The sequence below is a fragment of the Micropterus dolomieu genome, linkage group LG05, assembly GCF_021292245.1.
Source record: "Micropterus dolomieu isolate WLL.071019.BEF.003 ecotype Adirondacks linkage group LG05, ASM2129224v1, whole genome shotgun sequence".
Lineage (NCBI taxonomy): Eukaryota > Metazoa > Chordata > Actinopteri > Centrarchiformes > Centrarchidae > Micropterus > Micropterus dolomieu.
The window spans coordinates 2,066,701-2,086,752 of NC_060154.1; the positions used below are offsets into that span (position 1 = coordinate 2,066,701).

At 38.9% G+C, this 20,052-nt stretch overlaps 1 protein-coding gene across 1 annotated transcript in view; it reads left to right on the forward strand.

Moving 5' to 3' along the window:
- The window catches only part of ghrhrb (growth hormone releasing hormone receptor b), a 36,621-nt gene extending 22,376 nt beyond the window's left edge, over positions 1-14,245 (forward strand). Inside the window, exons 3-12 of the mRNA XM_046049949.1 lie at positions 2,802-2,902; positions 4,227-4,324; positions 4,837-4,969; positions 9,629-9,782; positions 9,864-9,924; positions 10,823-10,892; positions 12,055-12,146; positions 12,265-12,394; positions 12,540-12,581; positions 14,051-14,245. Coding sequence (XP_045905905.1) covers positions 2,802-2,902; positions 4,227-4,324; positions 4,837-4,969; positions 9,629-9,782; positions 9,864-9,924; positions 10,823-10,892; positions 12,055-12,146; positions 12,265-12,394; positions 12,540-12,581; positions 14,051-14,245 — 1,076 coding nt within the window. The remainder of the gene's footprint in view (positions 1-2,801; positions 2,903-4,226; positions 4,325-4,836; positions 4,970-9,628; positions 9,783-9,863; positions 9,925-10,822; positions 10,893-12,054; positions 12,147-12,264; positions 12,395-12,539; positions 12,582-14,050) is intronic.
- Positions 14,246-20,052: the final 5,807 nt, after the last annotated feature.

Sequence of the window (20,052 nt, forward strand, 5' to 3'; positions counted from 1 at the left end):
GGCACAAGGCTGGAGGCTAGGGGGGAGGCTGGCAGACGGGTAGGTGAGGACACGGAGACGGGGGTCCAGGCGGGGTGCGAGTGGAGAAGCCGGGGGGGCGTCGTGGAGGCGGCGAGAGGAGGAGGCAGGCGAGCAAGCCCGGCTGGCCGAGCTGGGAGGCAGAGGTGAGTGAACCTGGCGGGGAAAAACAGAGAGACAGGGTTAGTAGGCAAGAGGACAAGAGGCAAAAGGAGTATAAGAAATAAAGCCAGAACGAAGCGGCGACACCAGGTCAAGAGCTGCGACGATCGAGCGAGGGTGGAGTGGAAAGCCGGGGTAGATATACTGGCGGTGATGAGGCTGATGGCTGGCAGGTGCGGCGGCCGGGGATGGAGGTAAACGAGGTGCAGGTGTGGGTAGCCAGCCGGGCTCCGGAGCAGGGAGGGAGAGAGCACACACACACAGAGAGAGAGAGGAGGCACAGGAGAAACCAGAATGTGAGGGAAAGGAGAAACAGGACACTCACCGACAGCCGGGCTGCCACCGCGACACAATTCAGCTCTGTGACAATTCTGTGTCTCTTTAATGAATTAAATAACTAAATACATGAAGAAAACAGTCTGTGTGCTGATTATTGATGGCACAGTCGTGCAGGCTTGACTTCAGGAAATCACTAGATAATTGTTATAACCAAACAAAAGGGATCTTTAGCAACATGTTTGTTAATATTATGTGTTTATGTCTGGGAAAAAAATGACTTGCTCATATATTGTTAAACTCTCAAATATTGCTACCCAGTCTCCTTGACATTACGTTTATATACAACTAATATATTAATTATTAATAACAAATATGTGTTGAAGGAATCACAATGGATTACGTTTGCTATTTTGCTAACTTAAGGAAATATTAATAAACATATCTGGCAAGTTGCAAAAAATACTGACACTGAATATATCAGTAAACTGTTCACTGACAGACAACATATTTAATTTGATTCCTGACAAAATACTAGATCTTGTAATAGAATATCTGTTATTAGCCACTACAGCATTAATCAGCTTTTTTATGGTTATGTTGGCAGCACTGGGTTAAGGTTAAGGAAATATCATGGTCTTAGTTCAATACAGAAAAAAAGTCCTTACTTTATTGCCAAAACCTGACTGACTACAGGAATCTGGAAGCGAACCCTGGTCTCTGGAGTCAAACTCTTGCGCTTTGTACACTTGCCATTAACCCTAACTACGTCCACATAACCTCTTAACATAATCCAGTAAGCAATTATGTTTATCACCACTAATTTGTAGGACACAGGGTTGAATATTGAAGCCGGTATTGTTCAGGCACTAGCATTTTTAGACTGCACTCGTACACTTTCTGAAAACGAACCAATGACCGGAGTTGAAGCCCTAACTCCTCCAGCAGAAAGCTGAATTACTTTTCACAGAAGAGTCAGTAGCCGCAGAGAGCATGTTCAGTATGTGGGATCATATGCCTGCAATTGATGCACTTGACTGATTTCCAATAGCACTGAGAAGGAAAGAAAAAGAAGAAAAAACACACAGCAGCTCTTCCGTGAAAGTCAAGCGTATACTTCGTGTCGATGGACCAGGAGGCGGAGGTTGCTGTTGATGATCTCATAACTTATTGTTAGTGGGTTCCCAGACCCCACTGGATTTCCTCCTCCACAGAAACCCGGATAAGTCAAGCGTTGTAGCTGTGCAGTTAGAACCAGCCTACCCAAGGGGAGGCTGCATGCAGAGAAAATAACGAATTGGAAAATCAAAGAGTTCACTGTAAGAGTCAAGAGCATGAGGAAGGAGTTGGCACTGCTTGTTAAGCATGGCGGTGTGAGCACTAGCGCCCTCCCCGGAGCCTCGGCCTTCAACCTCCATTCACATCCAACCATTCACCCACCGATGCTGCAGGCCTGAAGGCTCTACACAGCACGCTAGACTGAGGCTAATGCAGCTGGATATCGGTAAAACCACCCACGATTCAAAACCCCCACACTCTCCTCTGCTGTGCTGAGGAGCCGGACAGTTATTTCACTCTAAACTTTTTTATCCTCCCTCTCCCTCACATGGATTCACACAGAAAACCTGATGACCTTATGAGCATCATAACCGTCACAGAGCTTGGTGAGAGAGCTCTGTCATTCTGACTTCAGGCCATGGTGGGAGAACATGGCTAAAAGTTTGCCTCATTTGAATTAATTTACAGTATTCACCTGACTGGACTACTTATAGTGTTACCTAGAGACTTTAGCAAAGTACACAAAGTAAACATCTCGTACTTAAATTTCTTACTTAATTTTCTTGTACTTTTGGATGGATACAGGTGTAACTGCCTGTGTATAGGAACTACAGAGCACTCTACACGAAAACAGCCGGACACAAGAACATTTCCTTCCCACAGGCCATAACTATGATGAACATAGTGTCACTAACTCTGTAACACTAAACTTCCACTTTAAATATGAATTAAAATATATCAAGTCTCTACTTATTCAGTCATCTGACAATGAGACAAAATACAGACAGAATGGTGTTTCTCTCCCCAGCTGAGAAAAATCTGTTTAATTTTGTCATTTGATATTTTTGCTTTTTATCTTGTAAAGTGTCTCTATCACGCGCACACACACACACACACACACGAGAGGAACCATCAAGGGTCTTTCTCTTTTCACTGTTATGGGTTTATGGGTTTTATCTCTGCATATTCCTTCTGGTTGTGTTTTTGAGCTCACATTCTCTGCTTTCCTTTGGTTCTTGTTGTTGGCGTCTCCGCTTGCCACTGAGAGGTTTATGATTAATTTTCAGGTTACATCTACAGGAACTGCACTGAGGATGGATGGTCCGAGCTCTACCCCTCCTATGAGGAGGCCTGTGAGTTCACAGAGTACGAAGAGACAGAATCAGAGGTAAATTTTTTAGGCGACTTGTTGAGCGACTATTCACTGTAATTATTCCTCCCTCTTTTTCCCTTCTCATTTTGATTATTTGTCTTTCTGGGTGCTGTTATAAATGTTACCCTCAGGAAGTGGCTGTTGAAATAAGCTGAAGATGCCAAAGCATATTTTTTATCACTTCAAGCATGGCACAGCCAATAATTTTGCTTATTATGATGAGGTAAGGCTAAATGACATATGTCTGCCGAGATTCTCAGTCATCCAGGTCATAGTTATCCAGGGAGGGTTAAATCAAGGTTAACTGGACTTGATTGAAGATGTTTTGCCCACAAACAGAAGAAACCTCTTGGACGAGAGGCAAAACATTTTCAAGTATCTTCAATCAAGTCCAGTTGCTCTTGATTTTACCCCCCTTGGATAACTAAATGACAGATGTTATTTCAAGCAGGTTGTAAAATAGATGATTAACAATTCTGTCCTTCTTTGAGACATGAACATGAACCCTTCCAGGCTGGAAATTTATAGGATTGGTCATTTGTGCTAAAAATGCTTAAAATGTCTTTCCTGAAAAGTGACCTTTTGCTGTCGAGCAAATATTGACTCTCCTCTCTAAGTAACAAAGGAGGAAGTAGAGTGATGGACTTGCCTGCTCATACAGAGATGCTTTGGTCAAGGGAAATGCTTTGAACTTAGTCAAACAAGTGCAGATCACCTGTAAAACCTGTAAAAGTGCAAGTGAAAAATGAGATATTACACCGGCAGTGTGGCAAAATAAAAATAAAAGTTGAATTGGAATAATTGTTCACAAGCACAAGGAGTTTCAAAAGGTGACAAGTCATGTCATCTAAACATTTCAAAGTTCACTAAAGCGTCCAGCACATGTCTTGTCAGATTCAGCTGATACTCTGTGGTTGTTTTCCAGACTTTCCACAGAAGAACTTGGAGGATGTAGTCAGCTTTCTTCAGTTTTGCATCTAATTAATTGAAAACCCCATTCAAATCAATCACACTAATCCTGCAGCATTGGTCATAGAAAACACATAGCAATTGCTGAAGACATGACACATGCACCTTCTGTCCAAAGTGTTGAAAAAGTTTACACAAGTTACAGCTAATTCTCATACACATACCAACATTTACCACTAAACGCATTGTAGGTACATCATGTTCCACCAGACAGAAATGTTAAAAAACAGTGGCAGTTCCTGACTGCCACTATTCAACCTAATTCTCTCATCACATTAATTAGCAGTTGTAAGGAAGAGTGTGAGTGCAGTTAATTGTTATGCTAAGATTGGTTTCTTTCATACTATTTTGTTTGTTTCTTGCATTTCAGACAACATACTTCTCCAACTTCAAACAGGTGTACACCGCTGGCTACGCTACCTCCCTCGTCTCTCTTATATCGGCCATTTTTGTCTTCACTGTGTTCAGGTAACAATGTTTCAGAGACTGTCCGCACAAGAACAACTGCAGCCTCAGACAAAGTGCCTTCTAGCAGTTGTAATAATCATGACGGGAGCAAAGGAGGAAGTCAGGTGACGTTATTATAGAGTAATGTCAAACTTTAACACGGCTTCTTCTTTCCAACTGTGGGTAAAATCGTGTTTTCCAATCATGACCACGATAGTTCCCTAGTAGTTGATAGTAGTTAGTCCCACCATGACGACGCAGGTCCCCCACCATCAACAAAATACTTATTTTATTTATTTTAACACGACACACAAAGTAATTTTCTTGCCTTAAACCTAACCAAACCAAATCCAAACCAAGACTTGTTGTTTCTCCCCGAAGGGTACTTGCTAAACTCAACTAAACACAGATTTCCAACCTACCGGTGGTTAAAGCTTAAAAAAAAAATCCTTATTACAAATACCCCAAATGTGTTTCACAGAGCGAGATCCCTCCATTTAAGAAACCAATTTAAACTTTTCTGTGCTCTACAGGAAGTTTCACTGTACCAGGAACTACATCCACATCAACCTGTTCTTCTCCTTCATCCTGCGAGCGAGCGCTGTCTTCATTAAAGATGGCGTTCTTTTTTCTGATGAAAACCTGGACCACTGCTTCATGTCTACTGTGAGTTTGAAACCTAACTACATCTCCATTAGTGTGTCTATATTTACCAGTGAAGGGCACATTTCCTTTACTAACATACAACAAGCGGTAACTGTGTTTAATGGACAGACACAGTACAAGTACAAGTAGTCTCGTCCTGTATTCAGTAATCCAGAGCTGTAAACATGCTGTAGCAGTAAAATGCAATTAAGTATAAAAAGTAAAAACCCTGAGAGATTGAAGACGAGTAGATTGAGGTTCTGTTGTTGGGTGAGTGTCATGCTTTCAGATCATTTGAAAAAGGAAAGGAAATAAAAAGACATGGCATAGGGAAGTTTATAATTATGAAGGTTTAACAGAGAGGGAATATGGAAATAAGGAACGACATAAGGTGGAAAGAGGAAAAAGTTAAAAGAAAATATCGAGAAAAGATGAGGAAAAAAAGTATAATGTGACACAAATCTTATATAATATTAGGTAATATAGTATCTACAGTCATGAAAGAAGTGGAGTTAAGAATATTTTCCTCTGAGCCTTTCAAAATGGAAATTTCATCAAATGTGACCTCTCCAGGTCTTGAATATGAAAAACATTGTATTGTATTAATGCAAGACAGAAGTTAAAAAAGACAAAGTTAGAAAGAAGTGAGTTTACCAGACTCCTCATCGCTGCTTGAGGCTAGCGGCTCACTGACAACTAATTTACTTATGCTGATGAAATCCAGCTGTACGTCTCCTCTAAGCCTGATGAAACTGACAAGCTGACTGCTCTGAACAATTGCCCGACTGCCATTAAGGACTGGACAACTTTGAACAACTTTTTACATCTTAACACAGATGAGACTGAGGTCCTTATTGTTGCTTCTGACAGCTCCCATGGTTGCTGAGGGGGTATTGGGTCCTCAGCTGTACAATCAAATCTCAGAAATCTCTGTTTTCTTCTTCTTTGTCAGTTCATTGACCAGTATAGTATATTTGTTTGTTTTTTGATTCAAGAAACATTGCCTAAATCAAATCTGCCTTATCAAAATCTGAACTAGAGATGATCATTCATGCTTTTATGTCAGATTACTGCAATTCCCTTTTCATCAGCAAGTCATCTCTGAACCGTCTATAAATGGTCCAGAACGCTGCTGCAAGGCCGTTAACCCATCACACCCATCTTGTCATTGTTATATTGGCTGCCTGTTTGGTTCAGGATTCATTTTAAGTTTCTGGTTTTCACATACAGAGCCCTGCATGGTCAGGCACCTGTGTACATCTCCAACCTGCTCCACTCTTATATCAACACTAGGTCACAGAGATCTTCTAACCAGGCCTTACAAGTTGTTCCTCGTTCCTGTTTTATTGTAGTTGATTTACTTTTTTAACAATCTTATTTCTTTTATATTTTATTTTGTGAACTTTAACTACTAACTGACTTACTTCAGTCAAATTAATAAAATTAGTTGGTTGGAGAGGAATAACCTGCATTTTGTTTTCTGGACACAAACGTCACTAACTCAGAAGAGCTCATTATCACAGGAGTGGGAAGGAGTAGTATTGAAATGCCAGGTGTGACTGTGCAGAGCCTGGGAGGGTATCAATGACGGTTGTTTCTTTATATATATCTCTGCTGATGAGGCGGACTGGAGTGAAGGTACAGTGAATATCCCTGTTAGCTACGAGGGACTAACATCAACACAACACTGTGACTCATTTCTGTGAAGGGCCATGAGAGAGAGAAGATGATGAGAGAAAACTCTTGTGGAGAGGGAAACTAATATATAAAATAATAAAACCAATAAAAATTGTGACAATAAAAAAGAATATGAGTCTTTATTTTTATAGCGCCTTTCATGCAAGAATGAAAGTGAATGTGAAAATACACCTACAGTAGTGATCAAACTACTTGTTAAATCTCTTATGCAGTAATCAGTTACTGAATTACTATTAAAGCAGCTGGTGAATAAATTAGAATATTTAGCAGCCGAGGTGCCAGGTATTTTTCTTAGGAGTTGCTGGAGACCAAACCAGAAAAAAGGAATATTAATGATGACAGAAACAACTTCAAAATGAATGCTTCTTGTCCTCAAACATTTTCTTATAGAAGTGAAATATTATTTGAAAGCATGAACCATAAATCATAAATCTCACCTTTGTGTCACTACAATTTCTTTGTACATTTTTGTACATGGACTATCATTTTGTGAGGGCTGTCTTTTGCATGAGGCATGTAGCTTCAGCCTCAGTCCACTTAGCATTATATCATACATAGTCATTATGTGCATATTTAAGACCATTATACTCTCATTTAAAAGTGAATCAGCTAGAAACAATACAAAATCAGCTGGAAACAATTTTTAACCAACCCGCAGAATTAGTGTTGATTAGCTAGTGGCAACTGATAAGCAGACAACATTTTCCGTTTCATCTTGAAATGAGAAGCCTGTTTTTTTTTGTGTGAAATTTAAGAGTCATTGTTTCAAAACTTCCAAAGTTAGAAATCTGTCACAGGTGTAGCCAGGGGTGTCGCACAAAAATCTGGACCCTGTACATAAGCATTCTCCATGGGCCCCTCATTGCATCCACGGCTATCCGTTCTAGTATCTTTGTGGGCCCTCCTCACACATCAGTCCCCTTTTCCCACCCATTCCCACATCCCTGGGTCTAGTAACAGCAGGGTGCGAACTACGGGGGAGCCAGGGGGAGCTTAGCTCCCCTAAATAAGACATCAGCTCCCCTAAAAGCGTGATTTGTGATATTTCGGGGGGTCTCTAAAATATTTACAGCATGCTTTATTGCCATTAATTTCTATATATTTCTCTATCATCATGGATTCATGCGTAAATTCGGGAATGTCAGACTTCATCCAGCCAGAGGGGATTATTACTGACTGGCCTAGTACGCTCCACAGCCCCACTCCCTCTCTGGTACAGGTTGTTTCGCTAGTATGGCTGATGCGCTGTAAACGGAACTTTTGAAAATTCCCTCTCACGGAGAACAGAAAGGACAGGTCGCAAACATTTGTTGTGTGAAGCGTAACTGTAGCAAAATAGCTACATATGATAATAATATTAATAATAATAATTTTCTTATTATAATAATAAGACAAATTCTTATACTGTCTGTACAATACAGTGTGAACGCAGCATTGGCTCCACATACCCTCTCAGCTATGAACACGTACCAGCTGGCTAATCAGCTAAGAAGATACAACATGTAAATAAGATTGTTTTGCCCTTGTGCTAAGCTAACACAACCCCAATCGCTCTCCACAGAACACACAAATCTTATCAATCTAAATGAATGCTTTTTAACTCCTGGCAACAAAAAAGATTACCCACATAATGTTAATTTTCAAATTAGTAGCCCATGCTTTTATTTGCTTCAATCACTGAGAAAAAAATTACGCTACTGAATAACAAACTCAAACAAAGAGAAAGAGAACGCCCCATATCAAAGTAGTGTTAGCCTAGAATGGATGACAGCCAAAGGTCACTGTAATTATTAATTCATTTTTATAAAAGAACGGTTTGATTATTTTGATTGTTGGACTAAAGGAGTATAAATAATCAAGGTATGGACACATATTCAGACTTTATGACCACTTTAAAGGTAGTGTGTCTCCACTGCCTTTCGTCTCTCTTGTTTACTATGCCAGTAAAACTGAAGGAATATCACTTTGGTGAATTGTGGAGACTCAAACTGATCTTACAATGTGTAGCCACAATGACAAAAGTTTAAATAGTTATATTTGTATGCATAATCTAAAATCCAGAATTTAAGATAGTAAACCGGTGGGCTTTAAGAGGTTTTACATTGCAATCAATCTAACAGAGAATCTCCAGTGACTACAACCTTAATTAGAGTGTAATATAACCCACAACCACAGCTTTAATAAAACAGGTGCCAAACTGACCCACAAATATCCTCAAAGCCTTAAATCTTGTAAAAGTGAGACCGTCGATTGCCGTCGATTTGCTAACTAATGTACATTTTGAATTTTGAGTGATTAATCTGCCACCATTATTATGGGTGTAGGGTGAGCTTGCCTTTGGTGTGGGAGACCTGGGTTCAATTCCCACTGTGAGACATCCACCATTGTGTCCCTGAACAAGACACTTAACCCCTAGTTGCTCCAGAGGCGTGCGACCTCTGACATATATATAGCAATTGTAAGTCGCTTTGGATAAAAGCGTCAGATAAATGAATAAATGTAAATGTAAATGAGGGGTGGTGATGGGACAGAGGATAAGACACATGTCTTTGGTGTGAGAGACCCGGGTTTGAATCCACTGTGAAACAATCTGTCCCTGAGCAAGACACTTTGCCCCTAGTTGCTCCAGAGGCATGCGACCTCTGACATATATATATATAGCAATTGTAAGCCGCTTTGGATAAAAGCGTCAGCTAAATGAATAAATGTAAATGTGTTGTAAATTACATACACCAGTAAGTAAGGATGGGGCTTAACCTTTAGTTTAATTATTACCCACAACCACAGCTTCAATTGTTTCTGACCTAGAGGAGAATTTATGCCTAACCTGCAACCTTCTTTGCCTTCGAATGTATTATCATTACAGAAGTCCTTGTGGCCCATAAAGTGATGGGAGAGGCCATCACCATTATGACCTCTCCAGATAAATGACATCCACAGACTAATCCGATGCTTATGGCTTTTGTTGCTTTTGTTCCACAGACATCCTGTAAATCAGCTGTGGCCTTCTTCCAGTTCAGTATCCTGGCAAACTACTTCTGGCTGCTGGTGGAGGGCATGTACTTGCAGACGTTGCTTGCTCTTACCTTTGTCTTCCAGAAGAAGTACTTCTGGTGGTACATACTCATCGGCTGGGGTGGGTGCCCTGCTCTCTTTCACCTGTCTCTGTTTTGTTTTCTCTGTCTTGTTAGAGCTCTGCTTTGTTTGTGCCTCCCAGGTCTCCCAACAACAATCATAACAGCGTGGATCCTCACTCGAAACTTCTACGATAACAGGGGGTGAGCTGCTGTACTAGACTATCAGAGAAAATGGCACATAAAAATGAGGAAACTTTGAAAAAGAATAGGCATTCTTAGGTATCCTCCCAATAACACCCACTGACATCAATTTTTGTAGCCAACCACCACAGAATCTAACATGATGCCTTGGACATCAAAAGCACTACTGGGGATATTTACCAAGAATATTTAGGTGCAAACAAATTGTGTCTGTCTGCACAGACGTTTTGTGCTGGTAAAATCTAAGAAAAATATTCCAAGTTCAGCAGCAGATGACACTTTCTTTTGTAGTCCATTGCTTTTCAGACATGCACAACATGGTCAAAGCAACCTGGCATCAGTTCCTGTTTATGCAAATCAGATGAACTCCGGCTGGGCTCATTTACATCTTATAGGTTTTATCCATTGGGCCATGAGCGACGAGTAGACAAGCTGTGCTAATACAACTTGACAGGTTTTTCATTACAAAAGGTGTTGCCTATCTTTCTCACTTTAAAAATTACAATGAAGGAATTAAAGAAATAGTTTTGGGAATTACACTTATTGACTTTCTTGTCGAGAGATAAATGAGATGGTTAATCAACACCACTCTCATGACTGAATGAAGCTACAGCCAGCAGCCCTTTAGCTCATTAGCATAGCATTTTATGTTGAATACATTATGGTGATTGCAAGTGGAATGAGTAGATGATTGTGAAAAGTATTACACAGAATACTCAGCAGAGAGAAAAGATGAATAAAAGTTAATCTTGCATTTAGATTTAGACGTCCCCGTAAGGATTTGTTTCATCTGTTTCTAACACAGCGTTCTGTCTGAGGACACTGAGTTGTTGTGTGTTTTGTGATAAGATTCTGTAACTGCCTTATTCATCTCATTACTGTCTGTTGTGTGCCTCAGGTGCTGGGATGACACAGATGTGGCCTTCATCTGGTGGATCATAAAAGCTCCAATAACTGCATCACTACTGGTGAGTATAGAGCAGTTGTAGTGGGAGTTAGTGTGGAATTATAAGAGTCCTAAATCCTGGATCAGGCCTGTATTTTAAACACCAGCTAGACACTTGGGTGTTCACATTAGATGCAACAATAACAAGTCAAGGAAGATTTATTAATTTCCTACTTTAAAGCAGAGAAACTTGCTCAGTGCTCAAATGGTCGTCAAACTTGTTGGCACTTAACACAAACTCAGTACATATTTATCACAATGTATTTAATATTACAGTGTAAATGCCTAATTCTCTTGTACTCCAGTCCTGCTGACCCCTCTGTCAGTCTAGAAAAATACTGGAGGGGGCTGCATGCCTTCTCCAAGATGAAGTTATAGTCAGTATGCTGTAATCCATCAGTCACAAGCTTCACTGAGAGGGCATATTTCTCAGCCACCAGGGATTGACTAACTAAACTAAATACATTACAAGGTTACATGGTAAAAAGGTTGTTTATTTGTCATTATACAATCCAAGGTTGTAAAACAAAATTAAAGTTTGTAGTCCCTTCATGCTACACACACACACAAGTTAACAGATAATTAAATCTGAATTAAGACATGGTAAAATTCAAATAAGTTAAATTAAATTAAACAAAGCCTATGAACTGTTATTTATAGACATTTGGGAACAAAGCATCATCGCTGTAAACATAAAGTCACCTCCTCTTATCTTGCCCGAGTCTTGCCCTGACAGCTCGGAAACACGGACCACCCGCCTATTGCTTGATCCAGGATGTTTACGGGGTAGGTCTCTGTAAAGATGTGGGCACAACAGTCTCTGATTTCCGTTGCTTGGCCAACATGAGTCCCATTTTGTCCAGACTTGACCTGTAGCAGCAGCCTTAAGTCCAAGCTGGGCCAACACAGGCATGATTTGTACGACTAATGAAGCCTCTTGGGTGCATGTTCCAGTGGCAACATGATGTTATGGTTTAAAGTTTTTAAGGAGTAGGTGAAACGCAAGGTATCTCAAAACCTAGGTAATCTTTAGGAGTGAGAGGTTGATTGTCACAAGCTTTCTGCTTCCGTAAAACTTCTTTTAGCAGGCCAGCAAATATTAAAAAATTGGCTGAAATTGTAGCACAAATACTGCGGTGGTTCTTTAAAGTTTTTCTTGACACCTCTTCATTTGATCCATGTAGGTGAACTTTATCATCTTCATCAACGTGATCCGTATTCTGGTCCAGAAGCTGAGATCTCCTGGTGTTGGTGGCAACGATACCAGTCACTTCAAGTGAGAATAAATATCCATCCACATGGTGACATGTAATAACACGTAGATACACCTACAAATGACCTGCAGATACATAGTGTATGCAGTTTTCATGGGTCTTTTTATACAATGTGTGCAGGAGGCTGGCCAAATCCACTCTGCTTCTCATCCCTCTGTTTGGGATGCACTACATGGTGTTTGCCATGCTGCCAGAAAACACAGGAGCAGAGGCCAGAATCTTCATAGAGCTCGGTCTGGGATCCTTTCAGGTAAAACACAAATTAAAGTTAAATAAAGGAAAAATAAAATATACATTTTCCATAGAAACATTGTCCCACTGACAACTTTGCTCAGGATGTAGACTTTAAAATTTAATGTTTAACATGTTTTGGATAATATTTTTCTGCTCTGAAGGGATTTGTTGTGGCCCTGCTCTACTGTTTCCTAAATGGTGAGGTAGGTAAACATTATGCTCATTATCATGTAAGTAAAATTAGTCATCATAAATATTTTTACTGTTTTGTATATACTTGTGGTAGTTTATATTTGTTGACAGTTAGATGACCATTCAAATGGTTTTATTTACATGTTATCATCCAAAACATACTTTAAGTTTCTAGAATCATCTCCAAACTCTGGACGGCCATTTTAAAGATACTGTGCTCTAAAAATAAATTTTACTTTACAATATTAAACTTGCTTGAGATTCTCACCACCTTTATTTTCTGGAAAAATTAATTTTCCCCATGAAAACTTTTATGATTGGTGTGACTAAGGATGCTCTGGGGTTTGAGAATGAGCTACTTAGAACCAACCTTTATGAAGACCCTGCACACTGATGCAGGTGTTTTTTTTTAACCTTTTCTGGTTGATCAGGTTTCTGATCAGGTTGAAAGTGTGCAGGGTTTTTCTTCATGCATTTTCATACAAAACATGCTTGGAAAAAAAGTTGCTTCCAAAGTGCCAGTTGTTATATATAAAAAAAACAATATCAAAACAGTCGCAATAGATACACAAATAAATACTTAAAAAACTGAGACATATAGCAGCTGATCCTTCTGGTTTTATAAAATGCAATTGCACTTGCCAGTAATTAAGTTAAGTGTCTTTTAGTGCATGGCAGCACAGTTATTTGGTTTCAGGTGGGCATGTTAGTGGGAGGGGGCACAGTACGTTGATGACGTGATGATGTAACAGACTGTGGAAAGAAAGTGTTCAGCATCTGGCTAGACCTCCCATGCATGCTGACGACAGGAGGGACAACAGACAATAAGATGGGTGATGAGGGTCTCCAATCACCTTTCTGGCTCTGCTGATGGTAGCTCTCCATCAAGACAGGGGCACCGATGACCCTGCTGGTAGTTTTCACTACTCGGTCAAGTTGGTGAGGTTCCGACGCCCTGCTGTTGCCAAACCAGCAGGTGAGGCCATAGGTGAGGGTAGAATCATTGGTGCCGTAGGTGACATGCCCTTCTGATAAAGCCAGGGTTTTAATAATAGTTTTCATTATATTACACAATGACAGGAGGAGGATGTCAAATGCCTCATTTTATGAAGCCAAATAAGTCATACCACGTGTGTAGGTGTATCAGTGGTGTGCAGGGCTTTGAATGCAAGGAAAAATCTCTTTTCTAAGTTAAACAATAATTTCCCTCGAGATAAATACACATCTATCTTAGAAAAAAAGAAATATCACTGCTCACTGTAATAAATGACAGGTGGGAAATATAATATACGGTCTGTTTTGGAAAATTGTTAGAAAGTATTTAATGGGCTGAAATCTAGTTGTATGGTTCCTTTTTAGATGTGGAAAGGAAAAGCCCAGTGCAGACCAAAAGTGCACCTGTTGTCCAATGTTGTAATGTTTCTGTATTGTTTCATGTTGGTGTGTGTGTGTGTGTGTGTGTGTGTGTGTGTGTGTTCAGGTGCAGGCAGAACTGAAGAAGAGGTTTTGGAAGTGGCAGACTCAGAGTTACCTGAGCTACAGTAAACGACGGCGTACGTTGTTCACCGACAGCAGCACGGTCACTCAGATATCCGTCCTGGACAAATCCAGCCCTAAAGATCAGCCGGCCTTAGAAACACACAGGCTGACATCCAGCAACGTCTCCACCGTCTGAGGAATATTCAACAGCGCTGGTCTTCACGTCCTGCTTGGTATTTGGACGATGTTCTAAGCAAGTGACTAAATCTCAGAGCCTGATTGTTGAATGTTTAAGGTACCTTAACTTCATGCAGTACGAATTATTTACAGATTCCCACATGGGCTGCCAAATGTACACGTGTTACCTTAAGTCTAGCTTTTTTATTCACATATCCCACACATCTTTCATGTTAAACTTTACCCCATTTTTCACCTTACAGGCTTTATTACAGAGCAGTCACATCTTCTATTGCCTTTTATGTTTATCATAGGTTGCTATTGGGGGCCCTCCTCCACATCTTACTTACGCACCAATATCACAACATCAAACTAAATCAGTTGTGTTATAAAATAAGTAAGAATTATGATTAGATTCTTGTGGCACTTCTGGTGCAAGTCTCAACTGCTCTGTTTCGTGGTAAAATGTTGAGTTTGTGTTGTTTTTTTTATCGCCTTTACACACGCTAAGCCATCCGTAAGGACAGTCAGAAATGTCTTGCACCTGAGCTTAATGGAGACTCTCAACTTTTTCAAGCTTTAAAAAAATTAAACAAATAAAATAGATTTTTTTAACAACCGGAACTAAGACTGTCCTAACAATATTTTAGACCAGTCTTAAATATCTTCCCCTACCCTTGTGCCACTTTTTCATTCAAGCATGTGATGTTCTTTATGATCATTCAGTACAAAATCACTCTAGTGAGTTTACAGCTGATTATCTTCCAGCTTGACCAGTTTACACCACAGGCCCTAAAAGGACACGTGTAACATCCTCACAATATTTTGACCCAGGAAAAAACATTAATCACGACACATGCACATTGCTGCTCCTTAATTTTGCAGATCTACATTCATTTCTTTAAATAGTTTTACCTTAAGGATTTGTGCCATTCTTTAGTCTGGATGCTTCTCACTGTGATGTTAGTGTTATTCTTGCTTTCACTGATTCAGCTCCACTGGTCTCTTGAACGTTGGGTGGTACAGCATAATCATGTTACAGAAGAGAGAATTCCTATAAAAAATCAACAAAAACGTTCTTAGATTTATGGAACAAGCCCATGCAACCATCAGTGGCTCTGCATGCAACATGTTGCACAGTGCACTAGCGCACATCTGGAGCACTAGACTGTAAAAGATATTAAATTGTCAGATAATTGTTTTAATGTCTTTGTGTGAATGTACATAGAGTTGAACTAGAGTTTACATGTATTTTATGTCAGTACAAAAAAATCATAAAAAATACAACTTATTTTCAAATAGATTGTTGAATTTGGTATTTATATTTAACATATTTCTTGTATCATACATGTATGTTTTATTCTTTTTTTACTATAATATTGCAAAATGTGGAGAAAATCATACTGTACATTTCCATATTTGTTAGCACAAGTTTATTGATGCCCAGTTAATGATTGCTGTGCTAATGCTAATCCAGAGTTTCCTCTGAGAAATAATTTTGGGAGACTAGATGAGCTGTTTAAAGTTGATGGCTCAGTGTTTGTGTTTCTATGTATTTCTGTGTTTCTACTTGGTAGGCAGTTAACAGCATGCCTGGAAATTCATCATTTGAAGGGGCAATGCCACTTGACCTTTGGTGATTTTTTGAGAGCACAAAGGCCAAATGCCAGAGCAGCGAGGCCATAAAACACATCTACAGAAATGACACATTTAACTTTTTAGGAGGAACTTATCCCTATCGTCTTCTGTCTTGCGGCTTTCGCTGCAAAGCCTTGACTGACAGTTGAACTGGTTTTGAGGAGGCGGATGTGGGTTGGTGCTTTGTCAAAGTGGGCCAACAAAACATCTCTCTCACTTTAGCTTTTGTATAGTGGGCTGCTCAAGGGGCCCGCGAAGTGATTTCTCACGGTGCCCCCGATGGCCAATTCAACTATGGATTCTTGTCGTACGTTTTCTCTAGTTTATCACACTTTCTTACCTCCGCGTAGTCGACCTTGTCTTCTCAGTAGTCCACTCAATCACAGCTTTAATGTGACTCATACCAGGTTCAAAATCGACCCCGCCACTGGCTATGTGCGCAGTGTTTTACTTGATGTTGCCCAATAAGAATACAGAATCTCAAAAAAAGACACCAAGGTCACTGTGGCCACAGAGGGGCGTGGCCCCTGGGAAATTCCTGCCTTGCTTAACAGGTATGTTCAGTACAGTATAAATACATACAGTATGTACATGTAGATACTGTATGTATCATTCATGGAAGAAAATATAAATTACTCAGCTACTGACCACTACAGTGCCTTTACCATAAAGTAAAACTGTTGTTTTGCTTTTTCTCTGCAGTTCAGGTGGATTGACATACAGTGGATTTTGAATTTGTGTAACAAAATCAAATATTTAAGATTGTGATACTATACCACGTACTTGAGTCTTTGTTGTGCAGCATAACAGATATGCTTTTGTGTTGTGTCCGATTTAAGATGGACTGTGCTTATATGACAAAAAGAAAGCTTTCATCAAATTTCACATTGTGCAGCAGAGAAGTGAAGGACGTTCTTAACTGAGCATGCTCTGATGTGATGTTTTTGAAGGAAAGCTTGTCATGTTGTGTCTGGACTTTTGCTTTTTGTATTATATCCATTTAAATGTTATTTCTCTTTTCTGACTTGAAAAAGTAATGTTTCTTTTAGCGGTTCCGGTTTACTACACAAATGCAAGTTTCTCATAAGGTGTTTTCTTATTTGGGCTGGTGGGTGAACATTACAGGATTAGGCGGGTGATCGTCTGTTATTGTCAACAAGACCTAAATTAAAAGGTTGTTAGTCTATTTCACAATACTTTGTGATTACCCTACCCTGTCTGTGGCAGTCAGGCCCTAAACCATTGGTTCCAACTAAAGAAATGTCTAAAAATTATTAACAAACAAAGTTTTTTTTTTAAATGCTCTATAATTTACTGGCCAATGTAATTTTTTAATGAATGTTACTCAAACATGAATAAATATTGCAGTTGTTGCTACTATTTTCAGAGGTGGATTAATAAACATTTTATAAATTTTCTGTCCAAAACACACAAGCCCCAAAATACTCACTAGGGCACCAAATGTAGATTAAACTGGCAGTGGCCAGCTGTTTCCAGAAATTCCTGAGCCTTTAAAAAAATAATAAGGAAATTAAAAATGTGTAAAGATTTACATCTTAGGAATAGTAACAAATGCAATAGTGTAGGAAAATTGGGAAGTATGAAGAGATTAATACGTAGAATTTATTCACAATAAAAAAAAACACCAGCCTTACCCTTTAAACCAGAAGACTTCTGAATATTTATGACACACAACATTGAGCCAACAAGTTAAAAACATTTATTGTCGATGCTTCCAAATGTACAAAAAACCCTTCTAATGTGCACACCGAAACAAGATAAAACGGTGCACTGTGCAGTGAAAGAGGTGGAATGAAAAAAGAAGAGCTCATGAGCAGACAGAAGCAGGCTCACAGCTTAAGTTACTTTTACATTCAGCCATCAGTACACAAACTGCATAACCCCATTTTTACCTCTTAACTGATTTAAACAGCCAATTGGGACAATGACGCAATTCAATAAAAAAACAACCACCATCAAAAAGCTAAAAAGAAACACATTTAAATCCAATTTTCTTGTCATGCTATGCAGTAAAAAAACAATAAGAAAAGAAAAGAGTACAGCAGTTTTTATGGCACTTTACTTCTCCTCATGTCTGTAAATATTAACATTCAAAGGAAAAGTATTCGATGGGTCCTGATGGCACTAGAGCTACAATTCGATAAATCGTTCACAGTTGAAATCCAATATCCATGTTCCAGCTTATTAATTGCCTCATCCACTCATCACAGCGGATTCGAAAACAAGGACACAGTTCAGATTCCCTTAATGGCCTGAAAGCTCGACCCTCCCTTGTGATTACATCTGCTGGTCAAATGAGATCAAAATGATTTAACACGCATGCATCAGCCTATTAGAGAGTACAGAGGCATTACAGGAGGCTTTATACTTTTAGCAAACACGATCACCATTAAAATAAAAATATGAGAACAATCACAGCGCAATTCTTAAAAATAATGACAGCTATTCACTTTTAACCACAGAAAACTCCATTTACAAGGTACAATGTTGGCAGCTTGTTTCTGTCTCACACATTTAAACTGCAGTTTACTTAGTCACACAGGCTGGCTACAGACCTTTCAAACACTTCATCTAACTACAGTACTTCATACTCTCAAAACAACAAGTTCAAACGAAAAAGTATTCTTGTAATAATAGCAACATCTTTGTCTGACATCAACATAGTACTGGCAATATAAGGCTCCAACTCCCATATTAACACTAAAGGAAATAAGTTATAAATACAAGACCTGGTGAGATTGTCATAATGTCTTTAATGAACTGGACTGAACATTCAGCTGAACCAGAGCAGAGGTGGTGATTTTCCAGCCCTTTCCCCCCAACATCAGAAGAAGAAACAGGCCCCTCTTCTGGCTGCTGTTGGATCTGCACTGTTATTATTTCAGGTCGCACTGAAACATACACCTAGAGCAACAGGACAATACAGTTTCTGGTCAGCCCTTCTGTTCTCTCTTTGCCTTTGCCTGGTTCGCACCGAGTCCACCCAGAAATAATAAATTTGGTAATTTGCAAGAGATGACATTTTGAGTAAAACTGGACAAATGTTTCTATGTAATTTTAGTAACTAAGTGTCCAGTAAAAGTCTGATGGACGTTGAAATAAAGTTGACTGAAATGATGTTGAAACAAAGGTTATTTGTCATCTAGATGTAAGAAACTAATTTAGCCCAGTTCCAGTCCAGTAACCTAGATTTATGGCCGTGGCCCACCATTGAGGACGCTGCAGGCTCTCTTTACTGTTTGACTTACTACATTTTAATTTAATTAATTTTCTTCAGTTACTAAATTTTATTGTCTAATTAGAACCTGATACAAAGTTAAATACAGTCTATAAAATTACTGTTGACAAAAAAAATATTAAAATGAGATTAACATGGACAAGAAGTTCTTTAAGTTCTCAGAAATTTGCAATCTTCAATTCAATAGCAACTGGGTGACCTCTACTTACTGATAAATATCAGATACAGAACAACTTTTAATGTAACTTGTGGTGAATTCTCAATTGACTTCTAAAAACGTTTACTTATCAACCTAATTAAGCAACTAAATTTTAGTTTTTTACCTACATGCACAGAGGACACAGAGGCCTTTTCTTATTGTTTCTGGGAATGTGGTGTTTTTAAAAAAAAATTTAAATAGAAAAAAGATATTTCAAATTAGGCTATTTAAGAAATTGGTGAAATTAAATGTCAGTAAAATAAAAGGATTTAGTCTTTCTTCCTCTCAGGGTTTTGTTGGCGTAATTTGAACTCATGACCTCAGCAATTTTATAATCCAGGTCTGGACTATGGATCCCTGAAACAGTCAAAATGGTTTAAAAAGGTTATCAGACAAGTCAAAAATATAATTAAAATAAAACAGGGTGTGAAATGAAAGATGAAGTTTCATGCTTTTACTTTACCACCATTTATCTTTAAACAATAATTACTATTTAACAATATTTCGTCTGTTTCAGAACTCCGTACCTGACGTCTTTTCCCTGCAAATTACCAAAACAGTGTTTATTGTGTGTCTTCAAACAGCTAATGAGGAGGAAAAACTCCTATATATATATATATATAATATATATATATATATATATAATATATATATATATATATATATGTATAAACATACCTACAGTAGAACACTGAACTGAGCAGATGTACTTTTCTATTATTATCAGTCA